Source organism: Watersipora subatra, chromosome 6 (genome assembly GCF_963576615.1).
Source record: "Watersipora subatra chromosome 6, tzWatSuba1.1, whole genome shotgun sequence".
Classification (NCBI taxonomy): domain Eukaryota; kingdom Metazoa; phylum Bryozoa; class Gymnolaemata; order Cheilostomatida; family Watersiporidae; genus Watersipora; species Watersipora subatra.
The window spans coordinates 664,962-684,197 of NC_088713.1; the positions used below are offsets into that span (position 1 = coordinate 664,962).

The 19,236-nt window shown below is 36.5% G+C and overlaps 1 protein-coding gene across 1 annotated transcript; it reads left to right on the top strand.

The window, feature by feature from the left end:
* The first annotated feature begins 4,816 nt into the window (after positions 1–4,816).
* LOC137398831 (uncharacterized) lies at positions 4,817–6,093 on the top strand. The gene is made up of 2 exons (XM_068085005.1): positions 4,817–5,795; positions 6,065–6,093. The coding sequence occupies exons 1-2, from the start codon at positions 4,817–4,819 to the stop codon at positions 6,091–6,093; spliced, it is 1,008 nt and encodes a 335-aa protein (XP_067941106.1).
* The last annotated feature ends 13,143 nt before the right edge of the window (positions 6,094–19,236 follow it).

A 19,236-nucleotide genomic window follows, 5' to 3' on the forward strand; every position in this document is an offset into this window, starting at 1 on the left:
ACATCATTATTAAACCCTTTGACAGGTGGGTTTTTGGGCTATTTCCGATCCATTGGTTCAAATGGTTTGTTAAAGATTTACTATAAGAGTTCATTGATTCATTTATGACTCTTTTACTTTTTTATTTGGTTTTATGGTACACGTGAACACAGAGAACTAGGTTTTAAAGTCATTGCTTCAGATAACTGTCTCTTTTGCCATGGTACTTTCAGAAGTATTCGCCTTTGCAGAAGCCTACTTTGCAGCCGTTACGCAATATGCGTATTTTTTCTCTTGCAGGCTTGATCTTGTTGCCTTGATTTACCACACACCGTACACCTCCATCTTTTTACTGTAAAATTGTATCTGTATAATGTATTTTAGTTCTTTTAGCTGGGGGAGAACTACATGTTAGACTAGGTCGGCCTAGTTTTGTTCGGTCATTACAGTAGTTATTATTCAGTCTTGATAATGGTTGATTGATGAAGCCGCAGCAGGTTAGCTAGTAACCTCGACAGTCAGAATGGCTTTCGTAGCAGCATAAGGAAATGGTAACAGTTTTATCTATCAGAAGAAATACTTCTTTTCACCGAATCTTTACCATCATAAACTTGTAAACTTTTTAAACTATTATTCCGTCGTCTTTTGGCACTAATCTCAAAAACCCCCTTCATAAATACCATCATTTATTGTAGATGAAACCTGTTTTGTTGACCTATTGTACAATACTTTTCCTTGGTTTTACAGTTGAGCAGTTGGAGAGAAATCTGACTTGTTTTCTGTCATTCAAGATCACTGCAACAATGTTCTGTTTTCAGTCAGGGACTATATCAGTCTTGTCTTCAGCTTACATTTTATATTGGAAGATAGTTATACTCTGTTTGACCTAAGAGTTGCTGTGATGTACATGTATTTACTCTAGTGTAAGAACGTTTTTTACAGAAAACTTTTTCAGAAAGATGTACATGTACCACTTTGGTTGACTAACTTGGAAAATATTTCAAAATTGTCTTCTGGTTGACCGACAGCTGTGGTGAATGCCGAGCCTGTTACTCCAATTTATTTAAGTATGATAAGTTTTGTCTCTCTTTAAGTTTCTAACACCAATCTAGGCCCTAGAATCACACCCCCTTTTAGAATCATTATTACTACTGCTGTTCTGTCCATCGGTTATCCTCTCTTATTTTTATACAAAAACATATCAGCCTCAATCTGAGCTAAAATCACTCTCGCCTCTGGCTAGTAAATTTAAAAAGCTATCGCAATCACTTGATATCACCGTAATAACACTAGTACTAACAGTACTAGTGATAATAGGTTAGCAGCTATACTCAACACAAAAAAATTACTTTAGTAAATAAGCAACAATTATTTTATTTAGGTAATTAAAACATTTAACAGGAACAATATATTTGAACAGTTAACCAAACAATGTTTAAGCCATTGTTAAACATATTAACTTGTACAAAAATACCACTGATATGATCCTAATTTGTAAACTGTAGGGGACTATGTTAAGGAGCAACAATACCTTAATGGTATAAAAACAATGCATAACTGTTCTGCTGTCACTCAATTTTTTGTTATATCAAGTCGATAATAAAAATGTGTTCTTTATTTACTTTGAAAATAATTACAAGCATATTTTTGTGAGTCTATGGGTAACAATCGGCTTATACACAACAAATTCAAAATTTTCTAAAATTAAATTTTACTCTAGTCAACGAGACCCAACTGCAAGAACAAAGTCAACGAATAGTAATACAGCATAGCTATGTCAATAATAATTAATAAAAATAAATAATTGCTATAGTTATCTTAAAGTTTTGTTTTATTGTATGGTACTGATACTCACCTTGAGTAAAAGTATCGATGTTGAAAACATTCATAAACAATATTATAAAACTTTGAACTGACAGCAGGTAATAATTTATGCAAAAAAGTAATAATTGCATTTTTAGCCCTATTTTTATGACTCCTCTCAATTCCAGAAGAGTGTGTCTATTTAATGTATATCAATAGTGTTCTCTTTCTATTGTCAATAGTGATGTGAGTGACTCACCATTTAAGTTTTATGGCTTACTGGCTTACTAGCCTTTTAAACCGACGGCATTTAATTTATATGATGTTCTTGATGATTATGTTTTTTGCACACAGTTTTTATGCTAGCTACTTAGTGTCCTGGTTAATAATCTCCTTGTTTGGTTAGTTTTCCTTCAGCACATTCTGAACTTTTTTTTTTCAATTTTTCATTAAATTGAAACCTTTTTATAAACCTGTTTATAAATATTTTTGGATGTAACACGCCGTCTGATTTCCTGAATGATTATTTTGTACATTTACATGTCTATATCTCTATGGTACTTTATTATTCATATTCAAGTGCTATTATATCTGTAGCTTACTATAAAAAAATGCAGATAACTCTGGTCTTGTTTATGATTGGCTGATGATTCAGTTCAAGGTGACTGCTACAAAACTTAAGGATATTGCAAATCTAATAGTTCCTGTAATGATGACAGTAAACCGGACAAACGGCCGTGCTTGTGCCGGTCATTCTGTGTAGCTGTTTGAAAACCAATGTATTTATAGGTTCGCTTATAAACCGATATTGATAACAGTTTTTTTGTATTCCCTATTTAGATTAATTTTCAGAGATTATAACTTTAAAGTCAATTTTACTTAATCTAGCATTGCGAATACTGCGTGTACATAGTAGCAGTGAGCAATCATTGTTTAAAAATTAAAAGATTGGTTTATGAATACAAACTAACAAATCATAAATTCAAAAGTCTTTTGCATTAACATGTGTTTTTTAATTAATGACCAAATACCTTGAAAATTTAATAGAAAAAGTCTGCAAAAGTTGTATAAACACAGTTTTTATAAAATTTAGATGCATAATTCAACTTTTGACAAAAAAAAAACACATTAAAAAATAAAAAGTAAATTTTGAATCATAACTAGTGAGCTTTTTTGAAACCAAGATAAAAGTCAATAAAAAGTAACCTCATCATTATGAAAAGTTTGTCACAATTCCTAGCCAGGCTTTTATGTGGCCTATGCATATACTCATCTTGTAGGTAGCATGGTTACGTTTGCATGAGCCAGGCCTACAGTCCAATTATGGCTAAGCTGTTACGGCGGCTCTATCAGCCAAGCTCATTCAACTATTTTCTTTGACAAAAGTTAGAGAGTCCTTACAGTTATTTTTGAATAGCTGATGTATTACTGATCACCAAGCAACAAATGATCTGGATGGCTTCCATGGTCAGAAAGGGTCAGATCTTGAAAAGTCCTGTTTCCAAATATTTCTAATTGATGCTATTAGAGTACATATTTTGTTAGGATAATGTAAATATACATTTTTAGAGTAAGTAACATCAACAAAGATGTCATGTTTAGGATGTCATCTCTGGTGACTCACCAATGTTTTCTAGAACTTTACCAGGCTGTTGAAAAGCGAGACAAATAAAGGGACATGCACAAGCTTTTGAGGAAATGGTAGGTGGTTGGAATCAGTAGTTCTGACCTATATGAAAACTGCTCAGTATCCAGTTAATACAATAATTGGAATATGGAACCAAACTGGGCTAAATTAAAACCTGTTAAAAACGTGTTTGTTCTCTAATGAACGTCTGCTAACACTTCTAGACAGTTTTACAGAGAACTCTTACACAGTGGCAAAAGGCCGTCAGGTAAAATATGATTGGCTTAATCTGAACTACTAATCCAGAGATTAGGAATAACAAATATAAGATGACAGCCAACCTTTAAAGATGGGAGACACGACTTGGCAGAAATTCGGGAGGCACAAACAAACCAAACGACTAACAGACTTACCGGCGCAGTGCCAAGTTACCTTAAACATGAGTCGAGGAGACTTTTGCCAGATTTCAAATTAGAACACTCCACTTTAGCTAAATAAGGCCTTTTTTTCATAGCAAACTTTTTTGACTGAAACCTTAGAGAGACTCTGAAGCAGAATGACGAATTTATGAACTGCTATAAGAGCAGCTGATCAACACATGTAGAGTAGTTTGATTCCTTTGTGTTGCTCACCTGGAAGACATGCAAGACTTGGAGCTCAATATAGGATATCGTTGTACATGTATATATGTAGGAACTGAGCCAAAACATAGCCCTATTTTTTGATTAATAATAGCTTTAAGGCATCATCCTGGAGCTTATTTCTGAACATTAAGTCAAGTCAGTTGCTATTGACAGCTCCATTTGAAGCTGATGTACAACAGAAATGAGCCTTTGCTATTTCCTCCAACATTAAAATCTGAAAGGATTTTCTATTTAAGTTTATCGATGCCTTGGCAACGTTCAGGAGTCTTAGGGAGTAGGTCCTGTATAGTTTGAGTTAAAATAAATTTTGTGGTACTTGAACAATATTATCTTAGCCTTACAAGTTTCCCAGTGGACAGGCATAGGCTCAATAGGTTAATCATATAGCTGTGGATACTTGACTAAAGTTCAATTGGATCAGCTCTAAACTAATGCTGTCACTGGTCCTCTTTTTAAGACACAACTTTGGTAAAAGAGTGTAAACTGTTGTATTATGTACTTTAGAGTTATCTTCCCACTATTGTATCAATATTATATTCGCATACATTGTCTGTCCCACTTTGTGTTTCCTGTCAATAAAGAGTTTTTTGTCACCTACCGCATGGACCGCATCACGCTTACTATTACTGAACTCTTACATTATCGGAAACACCTACCAACAATACCACATGGTGACCAGTACTAATATTACAGCGTGAGAACATTTATGTTAATTCTTTGCTAGAAAATTTTTGGTCCGATCTTCTTTCAATTGACGCTAAATATGGCAAAGTTTAACCCACCGGCAGAATTTGACTTTGTACCGAAGAAGGATGAGTGGTCCACCAGGTGGGGTAGATTTCGTAGCCTGTCACAGCTAGATAAGCAAGAAAATCAGCTGCAGATCGATGGTTTGCTGTATACAATGGGATCTAAAAGTGAGACAATTTTCAATTGCCTTGGACTGTCTACAGAAGACAAACAAATTTACACAAAGGTGAAAGAAGGTTTTGACAAATACTTTTCTCCAAGGAAATACGTTATATTTGAGAGAGCAACATTTTTCAGACGTGACCAGCTTTCCGGTGAGTCTGTTGAAAAATTTATTAGTGCAATAAACCACATGGTGGATAGATGCGACTTCGGAGATCGTAGATCAGAGCAGATTAAAGATCGGATCGTAGTGGGAATTGCGGACAAAGATGTTAGCAGAGGAATGCAAAAAATGGAGCTGGACCAGCTTACTGAGGAGAAGGCAGTTGCCATGGTGAGGCAAGCTGACCAAGTTGAACGTCAGATGAAGTTGTTGAGTCGCGGTGATGATAACACCTCTGTCGACGCTATCCATAGCGATAATCATCAGAGACGTGAGCCAAGTCGCAATAGTCATCGCCTGCCCCCAGCCTCTGGCTATCAGCGCCAAGGGCAACATCAACCGTGTAAAAACTGTGGGTACTACCAGCATTCGAGAGGAAGCTATCTTGCTCTGCGTGCTGTTTGCCGGAAATGTTCGAAAATAGGACATTTTTTGAAAGTATGCTTGATGTCAGCCAGTAAGCCTAAGCCAGATTCCAACAGCCGTACGTCTGTTGATGAGGTAGAGGCAGAAATAGAGAGGGTATTCCTAGGCAAAGTCCAGGATAACCAAAATTACAGTAACCCATGGATGAAAAGTATTGATGTGCACATGGGTGAGCCAGAGTCCAAACCGGTGTCCGTGAAGTTAAAACTTGACACTGGTGCTGACGTTTCTGTTATACCTAGTAGATTGTGTTCTAGTCAAAGTTTAAAACCAAATGACAAGATTTTAGTAGGCCCTGGAAATAGTAGAGTACCTGTGCTAGGTTATGTTTCAGCTAGATTGAGCGTAAATAATGCTGAAAACTATGAACGTCTATATGTAGTCAACCAGACAAAAGCGTTGCTAAGTAGAAATGCATGCATTGAGTTAGGTCTGGTAAAAGTCAGTTGTAATGTCGATCATGTGCATACTATTAACCATTTTAAATGTGAATTTTCTAAGCTGTTTCAGGGTCTGGGCTGTATGAAGCAGGGGGCTGATATCACCCTGCGGGCAGGTTGTCAACCGTACGCCATAAACACGCCAAGAACTGTACCTTATCCGTTGCTCGACCACGTCAAGTCAGAACTCGATACGATGGTTAAGGAAAATGTAATTTTCCCCGTCGATAAACCCAGTGACTGGTGCTCTCTGATGGTAGTTGTGCCGAAGCCGAACTCCCGTGTCCGTATTTGTGTTGACTATACTAAGCTAAACAGAGATGTCAAAAGGGAGATCTATCCAATGGCCCATGTTGAATCAAGCCTGGCAAAGCTAGGCACTGGTAAACTGTTTACCAAGCTGGATGCGAATTCAAGATTCTACCAAATTCCGTTGACCCCTCAAGCCAGAATGCTGACAACATTCCTCATTCCATTTGGCCGTTTTGCTTTTAACCGGTTACCGTTTGGGTTGTCGTCTAGCCCTGAGATTTACTCAAAGATTATTTCAAGCGTACTGGATGGCCTTGAGGGAGTAATTTGCCATATGGATGATGTGTGTATATGGGGAAACGACCAACAAGAACACGATAATAGAGTCCGTGCTGTGTTAGATCGAATGGTACGAGCCGGTATGACACTAAATGAATCCAAATGTCAGTTTGCCTGTCGGAGCATCAAATTTTTAGGCCACGTAATAAGCTCCAATGGTGTTAAACCTAACCCCGACGTCATCCAGGGCATCCGAGATTTTGCGACACCGAAAAATGTGAGTGACGTGCGAAGTTTTCTTGGCATGGCCAACCAACTCAGTAAGTTCACTATGCGTCTAGGTGATCTCAGTACACCTCTCAGGGACTTGCTCTGCAAAAACTGTCCGTGGTACTGGGGAGACCGGCAAGCTAAAGCCTTCACCAACATCAAAGATGAGCTGTCCCAATCTGTAGAGCTGGCGGTGTACAACCCAACTTGCAAAACTATCATCCAGTCAGATGCATGTAGGAATGGCATTGGTGCTGCATTACTACAAGTACAACCCGATGGTACTCTTCATTTAGTTTACGCTGCGTCACGAGAACTCACCGACACTGAGCAACCATATGCCACGATTGAACAGGAACCCTTGCCATTGTATGGGCATGCGAAAAGTTCAGAAATTACATTATAGGCATGACTGTTAGTATTCAAACCGATCACAAACGGCTCGTCTCTTTATTTAGTGACACAGAACTCGGCAAAATGCCTGCTCGCATTCAACGATTTGGAATGCGCATGTTACGCTTCCGGTACCGGATGGAACACATTCCTGGGAAGCAGAATATTGTTGCTGATGCACTTTCCCGTTCAAAGGCCGTTCCTACTGTGGAGGACATAGCATTCTTGGAGGAAGTAGAAAATCATGCTCGCAGTACTCTGCTTTACTCCGCCTCCAATGAGAGACTCAGCAAACTCATAGAGTCACAGAAAAATGATGAGGTATTGGCAAAAATTCTCCACTGTTAATACGTCGTGGCCTGCGTATATGACGTCCAATGACTCATTAGTACGTCCTTTCTTTGAGAATCGCTCTAGAATAACCATAATTTATGGAGTACTCGTTTTCGACGATCGAATAATCATTCTGCTCGCTGACCGTCTCGAAGTGCTACAGAAAGTTCACCAAGGCCACCTAGGCATTACTAAGTGCAGAGATCGAGCAAGGAAGTCAATTTGGTGGCCCGGTATGTCGCAACAAATTGCGGAAATGGTACGCTCATGTGAATCGTGTCGAAAATTAGCCCGAGTTCCTCCAGAGCCACTGATGAGATCAGAGTTCCCGTCTCGCTCATGGGAGCGTGTTGGTAGTGACCTATTTTATTTTAAAGACTGTTGGTATCTATTGCTAGTTGATTATTATTCTCGTTATGTCGAGGTCGCTATGCTGAAAGAGCTCAACAGCCTAGAGACCATTGGTCACATAAAAAGCATCTTTGCACGTCACGGAATTCCTGAGCTACTGGTTTCAGATAATGGGCCTCAGTACTCTTCGATAGAATTTCAAAAATTTGTCTCTGGCTATGGGTTTAAACACATCACTAGTTTGCCAAAGCACCCGCAATCGAACGGCGCAGCCAAGAGAGCCGTTCAAACCATAAAGTTCATGCTGAAAAAAGAGACCGACCCTTATCTTGCATTGCTGGCATATCGTTCATCACCCATTGGGAATGGATTATCTCCTGCAGAGTTGCTTATGGGCCGACAACTCTGAGCGAGTGTACCAGCACTTCCCTTCACGCTAGAGGCCTCTAAGCCGAACCTCCAAAGCATTCGTGCTCAGGAGGAGGACCAGAGAAAGAAAAGCAAGATCTCATATGACAACTGACACCGCGCCAGAGACATGTCGCCGCTTGACCCTGGACAACAGGTCTTTGTTCCAGATTTAAACCGTGAAGCTGTAGTAGCAGCAGCTGTCCCAAATGCTCCTTGGTCCAATCTTCTCTGAAACTCAGGTGGAACTTCAATTCGTCGTAACCGAATTGACATACGACCGATCGAAAATATGGCTGACGATGTTAAACCGCCACCAAACAGTCCAAAGGGGCACTATATATCGAGGTCTGGTCATACGGTTAGGCAGCCTGCGAAGCTCGACTTATGAATCCGACAGCGTGGTGTCAGCCCCCTGGTTCAGACTCTAGCACTCAAGGTTCTGTAACCTTTGTAGGTCACTGCACTCTTGTTAATATTAATGTGACAATCATTTCCCAATATGTCCCAATATTTCAATATGTCTTTAGGTAAATGCTACGCTTTCAATGTTCATGTTTGTCGGAGAAAGAGAGATGTTGTATTATGTACTTTAGAGTTATCTTCCCACTATTGTATCAATATTATATTCGCATACCTTGTCTGTCCCACTTTGTGTTTCCTGTCAATAAAGAGTTTCCTGTCACCTACCGCATGGACCGCATCACGCTTACTATTACTAAACTCTTATGTTATCAGAAACACCTACCAACAATACCACAAAACTTTTATCCTAGGAAGGCTCAAGTGTTGGAGACTTGCTAGTCTATTCAAAAGGTCAGAGGCTTGAGGACTTTATTAGATACAGAAGAGTAATACTGCTAGTACATCATTGACTGCTATCATTGCTTGGCCACTTGCTAATGACTGATAAGTTGCCCAGTAAGAATGTGAAGCGGAAACAAGAGAAATATGAGCAGGTGGCATTCTACAGCCTGCAGGTTTGCATTTGCATCAACACTTGTTTATCGGTATGTTAGAATGAGTCAGCCACGCACCTTTATATATATTTAAGCATATGTAGTGCAGAATGTAGAAGTTTGGAACAAAAATATTGTTTGTTTGAGGAGCACAGAAAAGTTACTGCATGCCATAGAAGTCCTGTTGACAGTTATCATGCCATCAAGCGTTTTCAACCTTTTTATGGCCTACAGTTCATGGTGCACACAAACCACATGTTAACTACTGATTGCTTTGTACAAAAAAAAACAAATTTGGTATCCAAATGAAAATTATTCTGATTGGATTAGATAACATTTAAAAGCCCTGAACAATTCTGTGTAATACAATGCACGCTTTTTGAGCTAAACGACAAAGAGAAAATACATTGGCTAAATTTAATAAAAGTATTTATAAAACAACAAAGCTGTGAAGACATGTAAGGGGTTGCCTAAACGTTATGCCTACTACATGCCTTTTAACTAACCTGAAACTGCTTGGACTACCAGATGTTTTGTGACATTAGCTGGTGACTCAAGGTAGCATGGAAAAGAAGCAGACAGAACTACAATCAGCAAGCTAAAGATAGGCAGCGATAGCGTTTGGGTAACTTTGCAAGAAATGAATAGTCGACCAATTATCAGTGGGATTTGTTTGAGCACGAACTCGGGTAACAAAATAAAACTGAATAAAATATATTAATCTGTACAGAAAAGCATGAAATGCAATCACGCGAGTTAACTAAGCAACTTTTATGAAAAAGTTTTCAACTCAGCTATGGCTTAACTTTATACTTAAGGAGCTAGATTATTAAGTTTCCAACTTCATAAAATGGAATATTTCCTAACCTGGAACGTGGAGGTTGAGGTTGTGTATACAGGCTTGCAAACCTTGTTTAAAATGTTTCAGTTCAAACAATAGTAAATTATTTTAAAATGAAAAGTATGGTTTTAGTCGGTGCTTAATTTTAACAGTTGGTTAGATGCAATGAAATTATCACCTCAGATCATCCAAAGTAATCATTTTTTCAGAGTTTTCAATACTTATCGGTTAACCTTTTTTAACTTAGCTTACTAGTGTAATGGCAATGTGAAAATCTCAAAAAATGACTGACAACTGTAAAACTTGCTTTGGTGTCCAGTGTAGTTAAACAAATATGGATCGGAAACCATGTTGCCCTCATGTGTATATGCAGCTAAAGAATAGATGTCTCCAGATTTGATCGGTATTTCACACAAAGCATTGGTGAGAGGTTTATCTAAAAAAATAAGATTTTCATTACCAAGACGAGCATAATAAATGAAATCTAACAGCTTGTATTTATAAGACTATCAATCTTGCTCCGATTATTTTACGGAGAATATCTTCTGTTCTAAAACGACTCAAAACAAAATAGTGTTTAATATTTCACAAGAAGCATATTGAATAGTTTAGAAGTAACGAAATGAAGCTCAGAAATGAAGCTTAAACTTAAGTTTAAGTGTTCAGCGAAAAGATATTTCAAATGCAAGATAAAAAATTGAACTGTTTAATAATCTGATCTGCAGGTTTAATTATTTTATATTGCTTCAACTAACTTTAAGTGTTAACTTTCTTTTTAAACTAAATTTAATTTAAATGTTTAAATAAATAACCTGATGATGCCATGCATGTGTGCTCTCCTTCGCAGTCATAATTAAATAGTTGACTAGTGCAGCGGATAGAATACTCCAAAAAGCTGATGTTAAGGTGGATAAGACGAATCTCAAGAACACTTCTGTTTGGTTTAGAACTTGTTTCTGTGCTCTTGACCGCCTGGATACCTACAATGATTACCTTAATAAACCGTAATTTTTTTGAAAGTGTTTTGGTGAACAATTGCAGTTCACTTAGTTAACTGTTATCATGCTGTGGAAGTTGAAATTAACTACCCGTTGGCTCAAACTGACAGAATTACCTTTCCAAAACCTAATATATTCAGTAAAACTATTTGTGTTTTGCTTCTTCAGCGTTTTCTTGCCAGTCTGTTAAAGAGATTTTCTACAAGGCTACACAAGTTACATACTATTTGGTGAAATAATGATTTGAAAATAGTAAAAACGGTAGTTCAAAATGTTACAAATTAACCTGTTCATATTTTTGTAAGATAGTTACCTATGTTTTTTCATTGGTTTAAATTTTTAATCACACCATGTTGATTTAATTTTATTAATTGATGTCCTAATCCGAGACCATCTAGCAAAGCTACAGACAATATAGAAAAAGATTACAGTGGAAAAAAATGATTAAAATGGTTAAAACCCGAAGTCAAACTAACGTGCTCCTATTGCAGAATTGAGGTAGGATAAGAATGATAAATAAATAAACAGATTCTAGATGAAGAAATATGTTTTTAAATAATTGATAAAGCATAAATATTGGATCAAGGGCAATTTTTAATTATGGAGTGTGAACATATACAAGGTAGATAAGATATATACAAATATATGTATATATATAAATATATATATATCTAAAATATGTATATTTAAAACATAAATATACATATATATATATTTACATATATATATATATGTATATATATATACATATATATATATATTTATACGTATATATATGTACATATAATTTTTTTATATATACTCTTATATATATTTATTTATATATATTGTTTTATATATACAATGTATATATTGATTTACATATATTTATTTAAATATATTGATATAAATATATATATTATATATATAATATATATATATATATACTGTTTGTTGGCATGTATTTACATTCATATCTTTATTCATGAACCTAAAATTTTGTCTCCTGTGTTTTTGTGTTTGTCGTAAATGTGTCGAACTATAGAAATTATAATCTAGCCATCACATGTTTCCCATGTACTGAAATCGAACTCAAATTGATTGTAAACACCAGCGTGTAACATGTGCGCCCAACTACAAGGCGAAACAATTTTTATCTTAAATAGATCATCTACGGTTAACTCTTTGCGTTTTATTCTATCCAAGTTATGTTTATAAATAACTAGTATTAAACTTTTAGTTTTTTGTGCTTTTTAACTCGTTTCAAAATCTGTCAACGGTTATTTTGCAACTTTATTTGTGCTGTTACAAATCTTTCAAGTTTTCGGTTATAGTGAAACTGCAACAGCACTATTTTAATTTTTATTATTTAATTATTGCTAAAGCCAATGATAGAAGATTTAAGATAAAAACTTTACCATGTGCATCCTTGAGTAATAGTTACCCTATATTGCTGTTTTGTTCAGTCAGACAAAATACACTCGTTCACTTCACTGATGCATTTAATTTTAATTTAATTTTAGCTCTTCCTCAGCACTGACCACCTTCCAGATGTTGTTTGAGCACAAGCTGCATAACTTGCATCATAATACACTAATGCTCCACCTGAAGATATCGTACTCATTGCCTTCACTTCGAACCTCACTTGCAAAGAGGAATTCAAACAGCTGAATAAATTTGGTTTAACGTTTAGGCCTTCAAAGTATTGGTTCTTTGATTTGTCAAGTCCGGTATCTAAATTATGTGATGATATCAGAAACATTCCTAACAACCCAGACTACATCCAGGGTGTCTGCAAATAGCCATTCCAAAAAACTGTGAGAATTAATAAGCTTCCTGATAACGGAAAGGTAATATCGACTGTATGTCAAAACATTACTCTGGTCTTTTGTCGAATGGAGCAAAAGATCTACCACAGCTTCTTTTTGCTACTGTATGTTCCTAACAATGGTGCTGTAGGGCAGCCTTTACAGTGATAAATGAAAAAAAACCTTTGGCATAGGGCAAAGCAGAGTAGACAACCTTCAACGAGGTCATAAGACAGGTCTCTTCAGAAACTGCACTGGGCTATCCAATTTCAAGTCAGTGGTAAAATTTAGATATGAATGGCTGCAGCTACGGAACGAGTGTGGTGCTGTACCTAAACCAAAAAGAGATTACAAAATTGACAGCTTTCTTCACCAAGGCACTGACCTCTGCCAAAAAATAACTGCAAGTGCTGCTCACAATAGTAAAGATTGTAAAACACTTCTGGCTCTACCTGCTTGACCTTGAGTTAATTTTGCGTATGGGCCTGAACACTAAACAGTTACTGTGTCAACAAATGGAGTCTTACAATTAGGTAGCCAGATGGCAAGATATCCAGGGCCAAACGAGGTATACGCTAGAACACAATGGTTCTCTGTCGCAAAAATGCTGATTGGCTGGCAGAATTGAAAATAATGTCGGAAATGTGAGCTCATTGTACTGAAAGACGGAAGACTGGCTCACTGAGATATTTTAATAAAAGACTAGCACCCGTCAAATGAAGTTAACAGAAGCCCTTTTGCCATACCTAAACTTGCCAGAACCAGTCAAATACTAATAGGTCAAAGGGCCTGTTTGCTGCCATGACAACTACGGAATCGACCAAGAACCAACCAAGGTCACTTGAGGGCTTGGTGGCTTTTGAGAACCTTTTTTCATGATCAGCCACAATGGTGCTGTGGCTGTCGACAAGCTAGCAGAGGGACAACCGGTCGACAGACTCACAGCTTTGTTTAATGTGGGGTGAGTAAAATGTTTTTCATAATGGCTTGAGATTACAGCTCTCATGAAAGAACGGATCAAAAGTCGTTAGATCTGCCAACCAGCAAAACACAATGTCAACAGATTGTCATTGTTGTTGAAAAGAGGTAGCCGGGTACCTGGAAGAACCACTCTCTAAAGACTTTCAAGGGGATCAAGGGAATTATTGTAAATGCAGATCAGGTTGCAAGGCGACAACTAAACTTAGCCATGTCGGAAGGCACAACTGCAGTAGTGGCAAATGCAGTATTGTAAAGGGTGTTTTGCTATATGGGTTTAACGAGGCTGCTCTACCATGAGTAGAACTGCACAGTTTGAGATTCAATCGTCGCCTGAGCTAATTTGCCTCTGGCAAGTAAACAAAGCTCACATGATGCGCTCTAACCCAAAACCACTTTTGTTGTCTAATGCAGCAACAAACAGCTATACAACTTTCTGTTAGCAAGTACATTGGTCCAAAGTCAGTATGACTGAGACACATTACTCCATCAGTGGATGAGTGTGTATTGAGACACACCACACACAATGTTACCAGAGAGTTGTCATGCTTGCTAACTCTCAAACATAAGTTGAGGTTACCTAATAAGCTCAAGTTTAGCACAAAGTTATACCACTAATAGAGGCTGTATCTCTTGCACGATTATGTGGTAGAAATGGCTACCTAGCAAAATACCAAGATGAGCCTCTGCTGTATGCACCTGGACCATAAGTCTGACTTTTGAATGAGAAAAGACAATGTAACAGCCTCAAGCTACAGAACAATTTTTTGTGCTGTTTCAGATCAGAATGGCTTTGCAAAAGGACAATCGCCTAATATATGACTAAATCAGGTTTCAGTGCAGAGTGAGAGATAGTTTAAATATGTTTTATGTTTGTGCAAGAAAGTTTGATAAAACTACCAGCTACCATGAGACTGAAAACAGGCCTCAACCCAAAAAGAAAAATGGTGAGGATGTTGGGGTTTAGTTGAAGTTGGCAAGGTGGAGGGCAAACACATCTACTTAGACTACTTTCACAAACATAACTCAAGGCCTGGCGGCTGGAGCTCTAGGGAAGAGAAGATTTAAAAAACATCCACAAAACCAGCCTGGCTTGTAAATTTTAAAAGCTACTGATTCAGCTAATAAACAAGGAGAAAAAGGCTCATGAAGCCAATTGAGACAATATTTTACCCGTTTGAATCACTTGGTCACTGAAGTGATATACTGAGTAATGGCTATTGGTAGTGGCAGCTTGGTAAGTATGACACTGTCATAGAAACATTTAGATCAAGGCAAAATATGGTAAGAATTAGTGAGTCATACTCATCTGATTCTGTGTGGCAAAGTTTTCCAGATCTCTCCTAGAGACACATCAATATCTCTCTGGCATCTACTACTGCCGATTTTCCTTCAGGCGAAGCTGTCAAACCAACTATGGCTCAATAAGCTGAGACAATTATTTTGTTAACTGATCGTCTGAGCCAGCTGAAGTCTGTAGAAGCAAAGGAAGGAGCAAAGTTGGGGGGCTTACTGAGCTCAAATTAGTAAGCTGGTTTTATGTGGTAAAAAGTGGGTAGAACAAATGGAAAAAAGCTGACTCAGCTGATCCAGCTCAAATCTCATGCATTATAAAGAACCAGAATCACAAGAACCGCCGACATGTAGTACAGCACTTCGCTATTTGCGTTGCCCTAGCCAAGACCAGGCAGTTTTTAGGGGACTATTAATGATGTATTACAAAGCACATCGTAAATCTTGAAGCAGCAAAATGATGTATTGGTCGATTGTGTCTACTGAGAGCAGATTATATACACCAGAGATAGCCACAAAAATGTACCTATGTAGTTAAGCATTGGCTTTGGCTGACAGATGATCTTAAGAGCTAACAGCCTAGCTACATGTAGTTGTCGCAAGTGCAAAAGAGCAAAAAAAAACAACTAACAATGAAGAAGGTTCCAGAACACCGCAAAAACCTATCTTGAGTATATCACTCAAACTCAGATCCAACAGCTTATATCTCATTCTCAGAGTTTGTGTTTTTTGGTGTATCTGTGAATCAGTGTTGAAATCCTGCTGCAGCTAATAAATTTTGAAATGAAACGCTTGATTTACCTTTGATTTCAACTGTCAAAGTTGGGGTCCACCAGTTTGTAACCACTACAGTTTCTAACCCCTATCTGAGGGGGTTGAGACAAATATGAGCTACACAGTTCTTAGAATTCTAACACTGTTATTGTACACCGTATACCCTTTTTTTGATTGCACACACTAAATTATGTGTTACTTGTTACTTTGTGCATACATGCTACAAATTCCTTGTTTCAACCAAAAACATTTGTAGTAAAACTTTATGAAACATACTTTAAAAGTAAAACTTTTACGTAAAGTAAAACTTTATGAAACCCTTTTGTTTTCGTTTAACAATATCAACATTATTTTCTCTCGAAACAAAAATTTGGCAATTCTTTACAGTTCATGACGAAGTAACAATTTTATCCAATTGGTGGCGTGTGTAATAATTGAGAAATTACCGAATCAGCTGTCATTTAATTTATGTACTTTTTATTTATTTCTCATTTAGATTTACTTTCTTTCTATTTTATTTTATCTGCTTAGACAGCCTCTTTCCTAATATATTATGTTATCCTTTATTCTGATTATAACATAAAACATGCAGTTTATTGGGATTTGTCAATTACAGCCTTGCAGTCCCCAATCAATAAAAATAAACAAAAATTGTCTCTCTATTTAATAAAGATCACATTTTGCATCGATTTTAATTTTATAAGTTTTTTGTAATTCCAAAACGTTACCTTTTTAATTTGTAATTCACCATTTTAATTTTAAATTTCAAATTTTTTTAAATTCCATTTGCTAGAAATCGCAAAAACTAAGCACATTTTACATAGAAACTTTTGAGTTGGATTTACCTCGGCATTTTCTCGTTAGTCAGTTTTACAAATTACTTTTGGGAATTGCACTGATGTACTTAATTTCGATATATTTTCTTTACGTTTATACCGGTATCGAAAAAAACCAGTATCATCAAATTTGGAGTTTTGATTGATAACGTTTTGTTCAGCCTGTCTTGACAAACTGTTGTATTTGTGAAGTTGTCCCCTCGGCGAGTGAAGCGAGCAAAACAACAGCTTGTCATAATATGCACTGCACCCGATGCATCAGCTGCACTGAAAAGGAGTTGTTCTCTTCTGACAATGCTTAACTACAATGTTATTTTGGTTCCTCCATCACTAATCATAATGGATTTAGCCAAAAACGTATGTAGAAAAAAAGACAAAAACGTTTAATCCTGAGAGACCAGTCTCTGAGGTAAACTTTAGTAGAACTTGAGAAATTAGGTTACAACAGCAACTAAACATGTTGTTATTAGTGAGTTGGGTCAGTTTTATTTGTATTTTTGTATCAGTCAATTTTAATTGTTTTTGTTCATTTAATGTTTAGTTTATTTTATTCTTAAGTTCTACTAAAGCTTACCGCAAAGACCGGTCTCTGATTAAACATCGCTAAGTTTTTTCTTTTTCTACATCACTTTTTAGGCAAAATCTGTTATGATTACCAATGGAGCGAGAGAAATAACATCGCCACAAAGACGCATAGATGGAAGAAAAATACTCCTTTTTAGTACAACTGATGCATCAGTTGCAATGCATATTGTGACAAGCTCATGTTTTGCTCGCTAAGTTCACCAGTGAAAAACTCCGCTAAAACAACAGCTTCTCTCGACAGGCTACTTTTCATTGCAGCATAAAACTTTTGTATGCAAATATTTCTATGTAAGAATAGTCATTTTTATTATTGATTTAACACAATCATGATTTTTTTCTTAGTTTGAATTAAATGTATTAGAGCCAAGCCTTTTTTATGGTTTCCATTGCAGTAAAACAAAAAAATTAGCAGTTACTGCCTAGTTATTTCACATCCCAACACCTGGACAGTTGTTTTATGTTTTCTTAAATTTTTTATATTATTTTATTTAAACAAAACACTTCAATTATTATATAAAGTTTGAAGTTAGAATGGTAAATCTTGTACATGTTAAAGAATAGAGAAAGCATAATATTATTATGCTTTATTAGTTATCTTGAGGTGTTGACTGATGTTCTAAAAAAAGAATCAAGGAGATTGACCCCCTAGAAGCTGAGATATAGACAGCCAAACACAGGTCTACCTAATAAAGAATCAGAGGAAAACCCTTTTGAAAATCCCGAAAACTGTGACGTATAAAATCGACTTAATGGTCATGTGCCGGAGTTGCGCACCCTTACCGCCGTTACTTATAATGATTGTTTTGGCTACGAGATGTGAAACGCTTCTCGCGATAGTAAATAATTTATATACTAGCTCTGGTTTCTCAGGAAAATCATCCAAACATTGTGTGGTAAAGACATTTGCCCACAACCCCTCGCCATGATTTTTTAAAGCAGAAGAGCAGATTTTGACTATTGTGCTTCAAATTTTAACTCGATCTCCACGGATATGCTCCGAAGATCATCTGTTCAACGAACGGCGCGTGTATAGTCTATATGCGATATCCGCGATTGCAGTTTGTTTAGAATAAGAAATAGGAATGGGACTTTTTGTTCCTTCATCATTTTTCTACTGTGTATCTACTGCAGCATTCAGTTGATTTTCATGATTATTGTCACTATTAACAGACTGGAAGTTCACTACAGCCATAATCTTAAAAAGACTAACTTGACCGTGCTGCTCTTGCTATAAAAAAAGAAAACGATAACTTTTGCTTTGATTTTTCTATTGATCTATTATCTTATCTATGATTATTTTTTATGGTTTATATAATATTCATAATGCATATTATACAAAATAATAATATAACTGAGTATAGAATAAATGATGTAACTAATATAATTTGTAGAAAATTCCAAATGATAACCGAGATTGATGATTGATTTAATTGATTCGATTTATTAGCTATAGTTAAAAAATCTGAAGATGAGTCTGAATAGGGAAGCTAAGTAGGAGAACAACAAAACTGAGCTGAACTAGCAAGATAGCGAAATTTTGCGAAATAATAGATGCGTGTAATTATTTTATGCTAAAACTAATCTACACGTCAGAGGGACTGGTTTGGAATTCTAGGAGCGATGATTGTTAGGCCCAATTTGATTGTTCTATACTTCCAGGGATTAAACCAATTAAAACGCCGTGATTGTTATAGGAGAGCGCATTAGTTGGCTTAATTGACCAATGACACACAAGTCGATTTCATACGTCATATATTGATGATTACCAAAACACTTTTGTTTTTTGGTAGACCTGTGTTTGGCTGGCTATATCTCAGCTTCTGGTTGATCAATCTCCTTGATTCTTTTTTTAGAACATCAGTCAACACCTCAAGATGAATAATAAAGCATAATAATATTATGTTT

Excerpts from the sequence above, each read along its gene's own strand:
- LOC137398831 (XM_068085005.1), top strand. The coding sequence starts at position 4,817 with ATGGCAAAGTTTAACCCACCGGCAGAATTTGACTTTGTACCGAAGAAG. Across the intron at positions 5,796-6,064 it reads TGACGTTTCTGTTATACCTA|GGTCTGGGCTGTATGAAGCA; the intron begins GTAGATTGTGTT and ends AAGCTGTTTCAG.